This window comes from Panthera pardus, unplaced genomic scaffold (assembly GCF_024362965.1).
Source record: "Panthera pardus isolate Hobbes unplaced genomic scaffold, ASM2436296v1 HiC_scaffold_5, whole genome shotgun sequence".
NCBI classification, from domain to species: Eukaryota; Metazoa; Chordata; class Mammalia; order Carnivora; family Felidae; genus Panthera; species Panthera pardus.
In genome coordinates, this window is record NW_026526980.1 from 8,773,899 (window position 1) to 8,788,935 (window position 15,037).

General features: G+C 47.9%; 1 protein-coding gene and 1 long non-coding RNA gene across 3 annotated transcripts in view; both read left to right on the forward strand.

Moving 5' to 3' along the window:
* The window catches only part of LOC109278380 (nodal modulator 1), a 55,516-nt gene extending 46,992 nt beyond the window's left edge, over positions 1-8,524 (forward strand). Inside the window, exons 29-31 of one of the 2 annotated variants that reach the window (XM_019468698.2) lie at positions 431-550; positions 4,830-4,922; positions 7,892-8,524. In XM_019468698.2, the coding sequence (XP_019324243.2) occupies positions 431-550; positions 4,830-4,922; positions 7,892-8,023 (345 nt within the window). In that variant the 3' untranslated portion in view covers positions 8,024-8,524. The remainder of the gene's footprint in view (positions 1-430; positions 551-4,829; positions 4,923-7,891) is intronic. The other variant, XM_019468700.2, reaches the window with a different exon arrangement.
* Positions 8,525-9,907: 1,383 nt separating this feature from the next.
* LOC128774869 (uncharacterized) lies at positions 9,908-13,410 on the forward strand. Its single transcript, XR_008419355.1, has 2 exons — positions 9,908-12,912; positions 13,031-13,410. It is a non-coding gene; the product is annotated as an uncharacterized LOC128774869 (long non-coding RNA).
* Positions 13,411-15,037: the final 1,627 nt, after the last annotated feature.

A 15,037-nucleotide genomic window follows, 5' to 3' on the forward strand; every position in this document is an offset into this window, starting at 1 on the left:
GGCTCTGACCGTCGCCCGTACCGTTCCCGAGATGCTGTGTTCTTAGAACTTGCCAGCCGGTGAGCCGCTTAATTATCATGCCTTAAAAGTCTACCTCACTTTGGATTGAAAGCAGTCTTTCCCAGTTCGATCATGTCTGTCCCTCATCCAGATTGGCTCGTAATAACTTTCTGTGTTTCATAAAGTCAGATTCTCAAAGGAGCACAATTATGTCGTGGTTGAATATGCTTATAAAATATTGCCGCCGGCTCTGAAAGCTTTATCAGAAGACACAGTCTCCGAGATGCCGGGACACACGGCTGTCAACGAGGGAAGAGCCCACTGAGGTTCCTCCTCTGAAGTTAGCAACCTTGTTTTGGATGTGTAAACTTGGGGATTTCTTTCAAAACATAAAGTCCTTTGTAAAAAGTAACTTCTTACTTGTGCACAGAATTACGTTGTGCTGCTGGACTCCACGCTCCCCAGATCCCAGTATGACTACGTCTTGCCTCAGGTGTCTTTCACTGCAGTGGGCTACCATAAGCACATCACCTTGGTCTTCAATCCCACGGTAAGGAAAGGGCGGTGGGTGGTTGAAAACAACCTCTAGGGGTGGTGAGGGAGGACGGCCGCTTGAGGGACCCTCACCTTGATGCCCGATTGCATTCTGGATTTCGCACTCCGAATTTCCCTAGATGCTTTTCTGCTTTTTCGAGTGCTGATGCCTTCGGTTCCCTTTGAGGAGGAAGTTGTCAATGAGGGCAAGGGATTTGTTTAGGTCAGTGGCTCATGTGTGATTTTTAGGAACAAGGCTCTTCACTGTGTCGCGATTGGGGGTGTTGTGGTCCTCCAGCCGGAGCCACGTGACACCTGCCCTACCCAAACTTCTAGAACCGGCTGCCAGTTTACAGGAAGTTGAGAGGACACAGGAACATGTAAAGGATGCTGCAAGGATGTAGTCAACAAAATGTAGGTTATGGGAAAGTGCAGGACAATAAGCTGGAAACTGATTGATTTGACAGATTGCAAGTGAGGAAGAAAAAAAACCCACAGGTGGGTGGGATACTTGTAGGTTAAAAGCAACTTGCTCATTTTGTGAGCCATTTGCAATGTGTAGAGCCCAATGGGTCCTGTGTTGAACAGACTGAAAAACAAAACAGAACAACACACACATGTATTTTTAACATTTGTGAGATAATTCTTTAGACCAGTGCTTCCCAAAGCTGGCATGCAGTAGAATCACCTGGGGATGAAATGCCCACAGCAGCAACAAAAATGGGCTCCAGGGCCCAGCCTCAGACCTACTGAGTGTGAACTTGGTTTAGGTAGTAAGAGTGGAGCCCAGGGATCTACAGTAAAACTAAAATCTGGCTCCGTAGCTACTGCGTTGACCGTTGTCGTAGGCCTCATCAGCGTGAAGAGTTTTTCTTTCTAAAGATAACTGTGTGCACAGCAGTGGATTTAGTGACTTCTTGTTCCTTTTTAATGGCTATGTAATACTCCTCTGTGTGGCTCTACTGTGGTGTGTTGTTAGCCCCTGCTTGATGAATGTTTGAGTTATTCCTAGTTTTCTGCCATTACAAATGACCCTTTAGTGATTGGCCTTGTGCATGCATGTTTTTGGATGTTTGTCAGTCTGTCTTTGAAATAGACTTCAAGAAGGAGAGTTGCTGGATCACAGGGTCGATGCTCCTGGAATTTTGCTGGATGGTGCCACTTCCTGTCCGTAGGGCTGTACTATTTGCATTCCCACCAGCTACGTATGCGAGCACCCCTGTTCCCCCGCAGAGTATGTTGTCAAATTAAAGGTTTTTTGCAGTATAATGGATGAGAAGTGGTATCTCCATGTCTCTGTCCTCTGCATTTCTCATCCTTCCACGTGGTTTAGAACCCAGGTATGTCCCTTTCTGGGAACTGTTGACTTCTGGACCTGTCTGGATTGTTGGTGTTTTTTATGTTTCAGAAGCCCTTTGTGTAAGAGGGATGTTAAACCTTCGTAATATACGTTGTCCATATTTTTTCCTAATTTATCATCTCTTTTTTCATTTTGATTATGCAAACATTTATTTTATATGTTAAAATGTTCCATTCTTTTTCTCCTTGCTTCTGAATTTGAGTCCTAGTCTGGAAAAGCTCCCCCACTCCCAGTTTTAAAGGAATTTATTTTTCCTTCAGTACCTGTATGGTTACATTTTATACATTGCCATCTCTAGCCATTTAGGGTTTTTCCTGGTGTAGGATAGAAAGAATAGTTCCACATTTATCTTTCCTACATGCAAGCAAGTGACCATTTTGTGCTTTTCAAACAGCATCCTAGAGGCGAGGTAGGTAGGGATTCTTTTCCGTCATCTAGAGATGAGACCCAAGAGGATTCTGAGTGGTCTAAGTCCCCAGCTTGTGCGCAGCAGACGTGGCACTTGAACACAGCTCTTCTGCTGGTTTCTGAGCATCTCTGATGAGGGGCTCGTGCTCAGTGACTTGGCAAATACAAATTTTATGTGAAGTGGAGAGTTTTTCTGATGACTCCAGGAGGAAGCACTTACCTCATTCCCCACGTTTGGGACCAATTGGAAGGGCCACTGACATGAGCACGTAGGGAACCTTCTGTCTCTGTAGAGGCACGTTGCCACCCCAGTGAGAGGCAGAGGGCCTCTGTGAAGGGTACTGATGGCAGCCATCTGGGGCATCCCCCCCCGCCCCAGAGACTCATCTGGATCCAGGGAGACGCTTTGGCAGCTGGTGGCAGGAACATGATGCTGGGTGGCAGCCGGGCAGCCACCGCGCCTCACGGCTGTGGCCAAGAATGTGCCTGTCACCTCTGAGAACACACCCCTCCCAGAGGTTACCTGGGAGACCAGGGCCCCAGTGACCAGGGAAGGGAGTGCCTGCTCCTGAAGGGTACTCACTGCTAGTCCTCACATCACACCTTTCCGGGAAGGTGCCATCCCTCGCATTTGACAGACACTCAGAGAGAGTAAGTAACTTACCTGCAGTTGATCAGCAGAGCCGGGACTCAGAGGAGGTGGTAGGTCTCACATCTCGTGGCTTCTAGTGCATTACAGCCTTCTGGACGGGCGGCTCAATGTTGTACATTCGCGAGGGCCTTGGTATGTGCTCCGCTCCATTCTTTTGTTCAACATGCAAACCGAGAGCCACATCATTGATTTTTTTACTCAGTGTTTCGTGCACTGCTGGCACTTGAGGTAGCTGATTTCGCTGAATTTCACATTCCCCTGCAGCAGGTGCTTTTGGTAGCAGTACCACTTAATAGCGAATGGCCCGAGGCTTCACGTGATTGCCCAAGGTCATGTGGCCAGACCTGAGCCTTGAGCTCAAAGCTCATTGCCTTCATCACTCTGCAGTTTCACCATTAAATATTTACTTCCACGGAGAGCAAATTGGGGTCTAAGACATATCGGATAATCCAGGAGTGGGCCGTTGGAGGTAGAAATGTGTTCCTGCCCTGATTCTTTCATTTTTTTTTTATATGAAATTTATTGTCAAGTTGGTTTCCATAGAACACCCAGTGCTCATCCCAATGATTCTTTCATTTTTGAACGACCGTCCCATTCTGCCTCAACCATCTTGGGGCAAAATGACCCCACAGTCGTTCTCCAGCCTGGATGCTCCTCAGATGTTTCGGTCTCAGGACCCTATTACCCTGTTAAAAGTTGTTGAGAATCCAAAAGAGACTTAGTTTACATGGGTGTAATGTATTTTTATTTATCATATTCTGTTATCTCTCAGAGTGATGACATCATCACATGTAACTTCCAGAACAGTCCACTGTTCACTTGTGAAATAATGAAGGCAAAAAAGGCATATAATATCTTAGTGTTGTTATGAAAATAGTTTTGACCTTGGAAATCTGAAAGGAAGTTCCCTAGACATTACTTTGAGAACCAGTGCTCTGGCTCCTTAACTTGTTCTGTCATTATCTGAAAGTTTCCATTATTTGTTTCTTTTGCACGGATAGAGTGAGCTAAGGTACAGGTTCATTGGCTAGTATAGAGACCCAAAATTTCAGGGGCTTTTAGTCAGATGGAAGTTTCGGTCTTATGTCAGCATCCAGGATGGAGCAGTACAGGAATGGTACGGCAGCCCCAAGGTATCGGGGGCCCAGCCTCCCCTCTCTTGGGGCCCTGCCGTCCCCTAGCACATCACCTTTTTGACGGATGGCACTCCTGGCCGGCAGGAGGGGAGGGCACAGCACCGCTTTTTTAGCGAACAGCCTGGATGTGTTACCAAACACTTCTATCCATGTGGTCTTGGCCAGAATTTAATTCCATGGCTATCTTAGCTGCAGGGGAGGCCGGGAAGTGTGTATACTCTGATCGGCCCGGATGAAAGTTGGAAGAAAGGGCAAATGGCCGCTAGGAGACAAGTGGCAGCCTGCCTCCTCCCATCACTAGAGATACTCTCTGCGACCAGTGCATCTGTCACTGTGCGCCTGAGCCTAGCACGGCGGGTTCTCCGTACCCCCTTGTAGGGAAGAGCCCCTGTGTGTAGCCGGGACTCAGTGCCAAGGGGGCCCTTTACTTCTCAGCCACGGGGATGGCCTGCTCCCCACAGCTCGGTTTCCTCAGTCTCTTGGAGGCTCAGAGGGTGAGACCTACCTTGTGATTGGCGTCTGTCTGGCCCAGAGTGTCAAAGAGCAAGCAGGGGAGTTTGGGGAGCAGGGGATTCACCTGAAAGTATACCCAAGTCGCTGCACTTCCTGGCCGTGGAGAGCAAGAGTTGGGTCACGTGGATGCCCGGGGTCCCGGCTGGGCGGGCCAAGGCTGTGGGATGGTGGGCGGCCGGGAAGCGGAGAGCCTGTAAAGCAGTAATGGTGGTCTTGGTGTCCACAGAGGAAACTGCCTGAGCAAGACATCGCACAGGGGTCCTACATCGCCCTGCCTCTGACCCTGCTTGTCCTGTTGGCCGGCTACAACCACGATAAGGTAGGAAATGCAGAGGCCCTGCAAGAAAGTGCAGGGTTCCATCCAGTGTTACACACCTTCCCGCACACGGCGGGGTGTCCAGTGTTCCAGAAGATACGACACTGCAAGGTTGGAAGCAAGTGCGAAGGCCTCAAATCCAGTCCCCAGTCCTCTTTTCTTTCCTTTGCTTTTTTTTTTTAACTTTTTAATTTATTATTATTTTTTAATGTTTATGTTTTTACTTAAACTCTAGTTAGTTTACATGTAGTGTAATATTAGTTTCAGGTGTGGAATTTAACGATTCATCACTTACATACAACACCCAGTGCTCATCACAAGTGCCCTCCTTAATTCCCGTCATCCATTTAACCCATTACCCCATCACCTCTAACAGTCTCTTATGGTTTTTCCTCCCTCTCTCTCTTTTTTCTTTCCCATATGTTCATATGTTTTGTTTCTTAAGTTCCACATATGTGTGAAATCATACGATACTTGTCTTTGTCTGACTGACTTCTATCGCTTAGCACAATATACTCTAGTTCCATCCATGTTGTTGCAAATGACAAGATCACATTCTTCGTGATGGCCAGGTAATACTCCACAGTGTGTGTGTGTGTGTGTGTGTGTGTGTGTGTGTGTGTGTGTGTAGCACATTTCCTTTATCCATGCATCAGTTGATGGACATTTGGGCTCTTTCCATAATTTGGCTATTGTTGATAGTGCTGCTATAAATATTGGGGTACATGTTTGAATCAGTATTGAATCAATATTTTTGTGTCCTTTGGATAAATACCTAGTAGTGCAGTTGATGGGTCGTACAGTAGTTCTATTTTTAATGTTTTGAGGAACCTCCATACTGTTTTCCAGAGTGGCTGCACCCGCTTGTGTTCCCACCAACAATGCAAAAGGATTCCTCTTTCTCCGCATCCTTGCCAACATCTATTGTTTCCTCAGTTGTTAACGTTAGCCATTCTGACAGGTGTGAGGTGGTATCTCAACATGGTTTTGATTTGTATTTTCCTGATGATGAGGGATGTTGAGCATCTTTTCGTGTGTCTGTAGCCATCTGGATGTCTTCCTTGTGAAAAAATGTCTATTCGTGTCTTCTGTCCATTTCTTAACTGGATCATTTATTTTTTGGGTATTGAGTTTGATAAGTTCTTTCTAGATTTTGGACATTAACCGTTTATCAGATAATGTCATTTGCAAATATATTTTCCATTCCAAAGGTTGCTCTTTAGTTTTATTGTTTCCTTTACTGTTCAGAAGATTTTTATCTTGATGAAACCCTAGTAGTTCATTTTTGCTTTTTGTTTCCCTTGACTCAGGAGATAGGTCTAGTTCGTACAGCTGATGTCAAAGAGGTTACTTCTGTGTTCATCTCTAGGATTTTGATGATTTCCTGTCTCATATTTACATCTTTCATCCATTTTGAACTTATTTTTGTATATGGTGTAAGAAAGTGGTCCAGGTTCAGGTGCCTGGGCGGCTCAGTCGGTTGAGCATCTGGCTTCGGCTCAGGTCACGATCTCACAGTTCGTGAGTTCAGGCCTTGCATTCAAGTCTGTGCTGACAGCTCAGAGCCTGGAGCCTGCTTCGGATTCTGTGTCTCCCTCTCTCTGCCTCTCCGTACTTGCACTCTGTCTCGCTCTCTCTCTCAAAAATAAACAAACATTAAAAAAAAAAACTTTAGAAAATGGTCCAGTTTCATTCTTTTGCCTGTTGCTGTCCAGTTTTCCCAATACCACTTGCTGAAGAGACTGTCTTTTTCCCATTGGATATTCTTTCCTGCTTCGTCGGAGATTAGTTGGCCACACGGTTGTAGGTCCGTGTCTGGGTTTTCTATTCTATTCCATCGATCTCTGTGGCTGTGTTTGTGCCAGTGCCATACTGTCATGATCACTACAGCTTTATAATAATAACTTGAAGTCTGGGATTGTGATGCCTCCAGCTTTGCTTTTCTTTTTCAAGATTGCTTTGGCTAATCAGGGTCTCTTGTGGTCCCATACAAATTTTAGGATTGTTTCTTCTAGCTCTGTGAAAAATCCTGGTGGTATTTTGATAAGGATTGCATTAAATGTGTAGATTGCTTTGGGTAGTATGGACATTTTAACAATGTTTGTTCTTCCAGTCCAGGAGCATGGAGTGTTTTCCCATTTCTTTGTGTCTTCTTCAATTTCTTTCATAAGCTTTCTATAGTGTTCAGCGTACAGATCTTTTACCTCTTTGATTAGGTTTATTCCTAGGTATCTTACGGTTTTGGGTGCAATTTCAAATGGGATCAATTCCTTGATTTCTCTTTCTGCCACTTCATTATTGGTGTAGAGAGACGTGACAGATTTCTCTATGTTGATTTTGTGTCCTGCGACTTTGCTGAATTCGTGTTATCAGTGCTAGCAGTTTTTTGGTGGCATCTTTTGGGCTTTCCACGTAAAGGATTGTGTAGTCTGCAAATAGTGAAAGTTTGACTTCTTGCCGATTTGGATGCCTTTTATTTCTTTTTTTGTCTGATGGCTGAAGCTAGGACTTCCAGTACTGTGTGAAATAGCAATGGTGAGAGCGAACATCGCTGTCGTGTTTCTGGCCTTGAGGGAAAAGCTCTCAGGTTTTCCCCATTGAAGAGGATATTAGTTGTGGGTCGTTCATATCTGGCCTTGATGATATAGGGGTATGTTCCCTGTGTTCCTACTTTGTTGAGGGCTTTTATCAAGAATAGATACTGTACTTTGTCAAATCTCAGGCCCCCTTTGAAGGCCATAAACCTCTTGTAACATCTCCCCTAATCCTTTGTCCCCGTGTGTCTGCCACCCCTCTCCAGTGCCAAAGCCTCTCTCTACCTCGTCTTGAACCAAGAGTCACCTGTTAGCCCACAGTGGGTGGTGAGCTGCCCGAAGAAGGAGGTGTGTTGACACGTGAGGCTCCCTTGTCCCTCTGGGCAAGAGTATTCTCCTGGCATCCCTCTCTCTCACTCTCTCTCTCTCTCGTTCTAGCTCATTCCCTTGCTGTTGCAGTTGACAAGTCGACTACAGGGTGTGCGAGCTCTTGGCCAGACAGCCTCTGACAATAGCGGCCCAGAAGATGCAAAGAGACAAGCCAAGAAACAGAAGACAAGGCGGACGTGAGGAGGAGGAGGGGCAGGTGAATCCCACGCGGGACAGGCCGCAGCCTAGGGGCTGCCACCACCCGCCGTTGGCATCAAGCATGCATTTGACCAAGTTCAGCACGTGCTGTCGGCCCCATGCTCCCGCCGGTACAGCTGCCCAGGCCTGCCCTCCCTCGCCCAGCCCTTGGTGCAATGCAATGAATGGACCCTCCTGTCACTCTGCTGAGCACACTTTATTTTCTGAGTTGAAGATAATTTATTATTAGTGTTTTTATCGAAGAAGTATTTAAGCTGTGCTGGTGGTGTGAGAATGTGATTCTTCATCTTCAGCGCTCGTTTGTGAGAATTGCAGTAAACGTGGATTTTTGGTCCGCCAGCGAGGAACCTGCCAGAATTCACCTTGTCCCTTGACTTCCCCTGCACCTGAGATCCCTGCTGGAAACCGCACAGCCTGTATCTACTACTAGGAGGTTGGGTAGGAGGTAAAGATCAATAAAATTGCCCATTCGTTCGTGTTGTAGCTCATCTCAGATGTGTCTCTTCGGTGACTTGGGCATAAAGCTGGGGTCATAAACCGAGATGCCTCGAGGGGCACGTCGGCCCTGAGTGAGGAGCCGGGGCAAGAGAGTCCTCAGCCAGGGTGAGGTTTGGCCTCAGCGCTAGGACAACAGGGGACGGAGGAGGGGCGGCAAGATCAAGAGTGCCCACCCCCTCTGAAGGAGCCAGAGTTTCTCGGCTCCTGTTCTCCTGTGCTCTGCAGGAGTGCACCTTCATGGATGTAGAGAAGCCAGATGGACAAGTTACGGGTGAAACCGAAGTTTTAAAAGTGAGTGACAGATCCCATTTATTAAGAAACCACACGGGGGCGCCTGGGCGGCTCAGTCGGTCGAGGGTCCCACTGTTAGTTTCTGCTCAGGTCACGATCTCATGGTTCTCGGATTGAGCCCCACGTCGGGCTCTGCGCTGACAGCGTGGAGCCTGCTTGGGATTCCCTCTCTCTGTCTCTGTCTCTGTCTCTGTCTCTGCCCTGCCCTTGCTCATGCAGGCGCTGGCTCGCTCTCAAATAAATAAAACTTAAAAAAAAAAAATTAGTGTTTAAAGAAAATAAAGAAGCCACACCAACCAATCAGAATGCCTATGTGGGATGGGTGAGGCTTGAAGCTGCTCTTTTGCGTCCGGGGTCTGCAGCAATCCCCAGCATTTTACAGCATTCGTCCAATTCTTCTCGGAAGTGGTCGATGTGATGAAGTTCCACTGAGGGAGGGACACATCCATCCGGCCAGCATTTACTGAGAACCGCACTTGACAGGCACTGGGGACATGAAGATGGGCGGTGGGGGGCAACACTGAGGACGGGCCACATCTGCTTCGTTCCTCGCATCCCCAGTGCCTGCCATGTTGCGAGTATTCTGTGAGGAGTGAGCCAGTGCGCGTGCGCACGCGTGGATAGGTGAGTGCCCGGTGCCTGCCTTCACGGAATGCTCCTGTTGCTGAGTGCAAGACCAGCTGGTGAGTGGTCAAGGGCAGTGTGGCGAGCCCAGGGCCTCCCAGTTTAGGAAGCGCAAGTGGCCGTGGGGGCACAGATCCCCCCCCTGAAGGTTTGAGGGGGGCTTCCCGGAGGTGATAAGTGTGCTTGAAGATCTAGAATGGAGAGAGGAGAAAGAGGGCAGAAGGTCTTGTTGGGTGTGATTTGCCGATGCAGGAGGTCAGCCCGAGGGTCCCCCCCTGGTCCTGGTGGCCCCCCCAAGAGTCGCTGTGTTGCTAGCAGGCGGCTCTTCGAGGTCAGCCCAAGGGTCCCCCCCTGGTCCTCGTGGCCCCCCCAAGAGTCGCTGTGTTGCTAGCAGGCGGCTCTTCGCTGTTTGCCGTTTCATGGGCTGGCTTTTTTTTTTTTTTTTTTTTTTTTTTTTAAAACCATGAAAGGAAGTAAACTCTTGGAGATCTGGGACAGATGAGATACATAACCCAACTCTTGGAGTGTATGCTAACTCTTATTCCAAGTGGACACCCAGAAACATCCCTTTTAAATGTTAATGGGGCTTTTTATTGACATGGTGTAAAGGTTAAGAGCTTGTGAAAGATCCTCCTAGATGTCAATACATTCCTTCCAGTTCTAGCCGCTGCCATTAAGTGGCAGTCTTCCCCTGCCTCTGGCCACGGGTCACCTGGGGTGCCCAGGGCACTTCTGAAGGGCTCTGCCCCTGTGGGCCGGTGGGGGGGCGAGGCGGGGGGAGAAGCGCGTGCATTTCTCAGTCCATTTGAAAGTTGGGCTTATTCCGTTGTCTCTAATTTTCTCATTTTCTGGCAATCTCAGGACAGAATGCCTCTGATTCCCCCTGGGAGGTGGATGGGTTAATGATGTTTGAGGATTTTGAATGGGGCCAAAGTTACATGAGAAGTTTTCTTTTTTTTTTTCCTTAATGCTGAGAAAAATTTTAAATGTCTAAAATAGTGGGCTCATACCTCCATTGTTTGCACATTTTTGCTTATTTAAGTGGCCATGAAATTTTCACTGAGGATACCCCAAAGACCTGTGATTCTAAGGTACTGGCTTCACTTTTCACTTGAGTCTTCTGGCTTGTCTTGTTTTGAATTTTATCAACCGACCAGCAAGGATTGGTGGACGAGGGGGGATGGGAAGGGCTGCAGGTGCACCCAGAGAAGGAGGGACTGGTGGCCACAAGAGAAGGGCAGAGGGAAGAGACAGCCTGGAGCTTAACTCGTCACGGTCTCCCCGGAGGAGAATGATTGCCGTCCTGCAGTGAGAGCACCATCAGGAAAGACCAGCCCTCCTTTGGTGGTCACCGTGTGCCAGGCACCGTGCTGTGCCCTTGCGTTCACGATGCCCTGGATCCGTATGGCCTTGTGAAACACACGTTTCAGTCCCATTTGACAGAGGATGACACCGAGACTTAAGGATCTCACAGCTGCTAACAGGCAGAGCTGGGAATTGAACCCAAGTCCAAGAGTTCTTGCCCCCACTACATAAAAGGAGACCGTGTAGTTATATGCCAGGTTGACCAGGGGGCTAGTTCAGGGGATTAGAGAATGAATGCTGCGGGCAGGACATGCAGATGTAGCTGTGATAAAGTTAGTAAAGGTCCAGCCACATGCAATACTGTGCAATGGAGGGTTGGGTCATGAAGGGACGTGGAGGACAGAGAACATTTTCATTGTTTCCTGAGTGTTGTTTCTGGGACCAGAGAACTCTGTGCCTAGACACTTAAATCCAATTCCTTTTTTTTTTAATTAAACAAACTTTTTAAATGTTTATTTTGAGAGAAGGAGAGAGAATGAACGGAGGGGGAGCAGAGAGAGAGAGGGAGAGAGAGGGTCCCAAGCAGGCTCCACGCTGTCCATGAACAGCCCAATGCGGGGCTTGAACTCACAAACTGAGATCGTGACCTGAGCTGAAATCAAGAGTTAGATGCTTAACCAACTGAACTACCCAGGCACCCAACTCCCAATTCCTTAATAGGCAGGATTTCCTTTTCCTTAAAATTTGGAACATCCTGAAGGGGAGAGTTGGTCAGGATTAGGGGGGACAAAGTGGTTACATTCTTTTCAGCCTGAGTGTTCATTAGGAGTTAAGAACATCTTAATCACCTGCATTTCCAGCCTCTGGCCTGTGGTTGGCGCTTGGGATAGGTACCAGCCTCAAGAGGGGCCCTAGTGATCCACGTTGTCCTATGTGGTCCCGTCACCCTGAATTGGGGCTGGCGTGGCGTGGCCAATGGAGTAGGGGAGGAGTGAGGGGTGATGTGTGACTTCTCAGGCTAGGCCAGGAAAGGTATTGTGCCTCCTTCTTTGGCTCAGGGTGCAGCTAGCTTGCCTGCCCTGCTTGAGGGTGCTCCCACAGCCCTGTGGCGAGGAGCTGAGCTTTGTGGCCAGTAGCCCATCCAGTCTCACAGTCACGTGCGTGAGGCACCTTGGACGTGACCCTCCAGCCCTAGATAAGCCTTTGGATGATGCAGCCCCAGCCGACATCTGACTGCTGCCCCTTCAGAGGCCCCAGATTGAATACTGCCCAGCCGAGCTCTTCCCAAATCCTGCCCCACAGAGTCTGTGAAGACCATACATAATCATGTATTTGGCCTCTAAGTTTTGGGGTAATGTGTTGTGCAGTGCGTGTGTACTGGTCCACGCTTTTTTGGTGTCATGTAATAGAAACCCAGCTCCAACTAGCTTAAGCAAAATGGTCCATTTCACTCATCATGTAATTTAGAGATCCAGGCTTTATGTACAGCTGGATCCAGGGTCTGTCTTAGTCTCCTGACTCTGCTTCCTGTTACGTGTTGACCTTGTTGTTTCCTCCACCAAGGCGCTATGGGCAGCTCTCCATGATTGGCTCTGAGAGACCACTTTATACAAATCAACAGACGTTTAAAGCAGGCCCAGGTGTGCTTGCTCAGTCACTGCTCTCCCGGAGTGGAGTGTGGGAAACCAGTCTTTGACTTCTGTCAGTCTGTTGTGCTCCTATGGAAGACAGTCACCTGGCAGTGTTAGGCCTTAACATCCCGATTTGTAGGCCTGATGGAAAGAGAACTTCATCTTGAGGCAACACGTGTCAGTCCTGGGAAAGGGGCAAAGTGCAGAATGGCTGGGGCCCGACCAGACCTGCGCCACACCTACATCACGCCATTGGTAGCTGCCATGATGAGGGATTCTCCGTTTCCTAAAGAAGCAGGTGGTGGCGAGCTGTCAGTTCCGCTTTCTTTAAAACTTGATGACAAGGCCTGGTTGAAGTCACCTGCCATTTTGGGCTTTATCTTTTCATTAGCAATGTGACCAAGACCTTATGGACCTTATGACATGTCTAGAGAAGGAAGAAACTAATCCGTCTGTGAGCCTACTATTTGCTAGGGCCAGGAGTCACCTTTCCAGCCCTGGAACTTGGTGGAACAGGGAAAGGTAGGATGTGCCCTTTCCTCCCCACCCTTCTCAGTGGGAGAAGGTGTTTATGCTTCGTGATACAATGGTGGGATCATGGTTGTATCATGAATATATGTTTTTAATGTTTATTTTTCAGAGAGAGAGACAACACGAGCTGGGGAGGGGCAGAGAGAGAGGGAGACACAGAATCCGAAGAGGCTCCAGGCTCTGAACTGTCAGCACAGAGCCCGATGCAGGGCTCGAACTCATGAACTGTGAGGTCATGACCTGAGCTGAAGTCAGATGCTCAACCGACTGAGCCACCCAGGTGCCCCTAAAAATGCTTCTTTGTACACCTGCAAGAATGCCTTACCTCAGTGATGACTGATACTCAGTTACAGCAGCAAAGAACTGTTCACATAAGAAGATGAGGTCTAAGATTTGTATTGGTTGAGGGACAGGGGTCAGCAAACCATGGCCCTTGGGCCAAATCTGGTCTGTCATCTGTGTTTGGAAATAAAGTGTAATGGGAACACAGCCATCCCTGTTCATTTACAGATTACCCATGGCTTTTTTTTGTTTTTTTTGCCCCACAGTGGCAGAGGTAAGTAGCTGTGGCAAAGACTTTATGGCCTACAAAGCCTACAAACTTTATATATGGCTCTTTCTAGGAAAGGTTTGCTGACCTCTAGTCTAGTGGGTGCTTTGTAAAGTCTGATCTTCAGGGGGAGTCATTAATTTGTTCAGCATGTAAGAACTGAGCATCTAGCCTGTGCCTGGCACCACTCTGTGTCCGGGGGATATAGTGGTGAGAAAGAGCAACCAGGCCTCAACTCTCCTGGCGGGTAGTGCTGACAGAGGGGAGGGACAACGTACAAGTAAATGAGAATTTCTTGGATAACGGTAAGTGTTATTAAAAAGAGTAGAATAGGGGCGCCTGGGTGGCGCAGTCGGTTAAGCGTCCGACTTCAGCCAGGTCACGATCTCGCGGTCTGTGAGTTCGAGCCCCACGTCAGGCTCTGGGCTGATGGCTTGGAGCCTGGAGCCTGTTTCCAATTCTGTGTCTCCCTCTCTCTCTGCCCCTCCCCCGTTCATGCTCTGTCTCTCTCTGTCCCAAAAATAAATTAAAAAAAAAAAAAAAAAGTTGAAAAAAAAAAAAAGAGTAGAATAGGTGGTATGGTGTAAGGTGACTGTCAGGGAGGGCCACTCTGTTGAGGTGACATTTAAGCTGAGTCCTGAAGAAGAGAAGGGGCCAGTTATGCCAAGATCTGCACGAAGAGCTGCCCAGGTGGAAGGGTCAGAAACTGCCAAGGCTCTGAGGAGGAAATGAGCTTCATGAGTTCGAGGAACAGCAACGAGGCCATGCTCTGGGAGAGTTTAACCTTCAGAGACTGGCAGGAGGAAGGACCTGACCAAGAAACCAAGAGGCGTGGCCAGTGAGGTGGGAGAAATCCACCCACTCACTGATGAATTAATGAATGCTCATTAGTAATAATATTGGTCATGACCAATGCAAATGACTCATGTAGAGACCGTGTCACCAATTCATACTTGTCTTCTGCTTAGGATGAACCATATGAGACTACCATTTTCCTGGGCCAGAATGGTTGAAGAGCCAACCCACCATACACGTATACTGAAGTTAAACAAGTAGATGGATGGTACATGGTGGGAGCTAGGTTTCTCACTGTTGGACTAGAAGGTGACTGATCCACTACAAAGAGAGAGCTAGAATGATCCATGTGGGAGTGCCTCAAAGTTGGAGACACAGTGTGAACTCACATTTACCTTAATATATATAGGTGGTCACATATAGAAATAATTATACACGTGTGCATATACACAGGTTAGCTGCTTGCCTTTTCAGCTGAGGGGGGCTAGAAGGAACAACACCCCAGTAGTAACCAACACCTAGTGCCTGGATCTTCATTCTCTAAGAAATACCACTTTCTGATAAAAGGAATGGGGACTCCTTGGGAAATGTCTAATTTCTAATTCTAGGACAGGGTAGGAAATAAATAGGATGAACCAGGAGCCTCTTGTAGGGTCAGAAAGTAAGTGCTTTCTGACTTTTCGTGCTTTCCTTTAGCACAAAAGGAAGTGCTAAGCAAATTGATGGGGGTATCTCCCAGGGACACAACAGGCAACTGAAAGAGCTACCAGG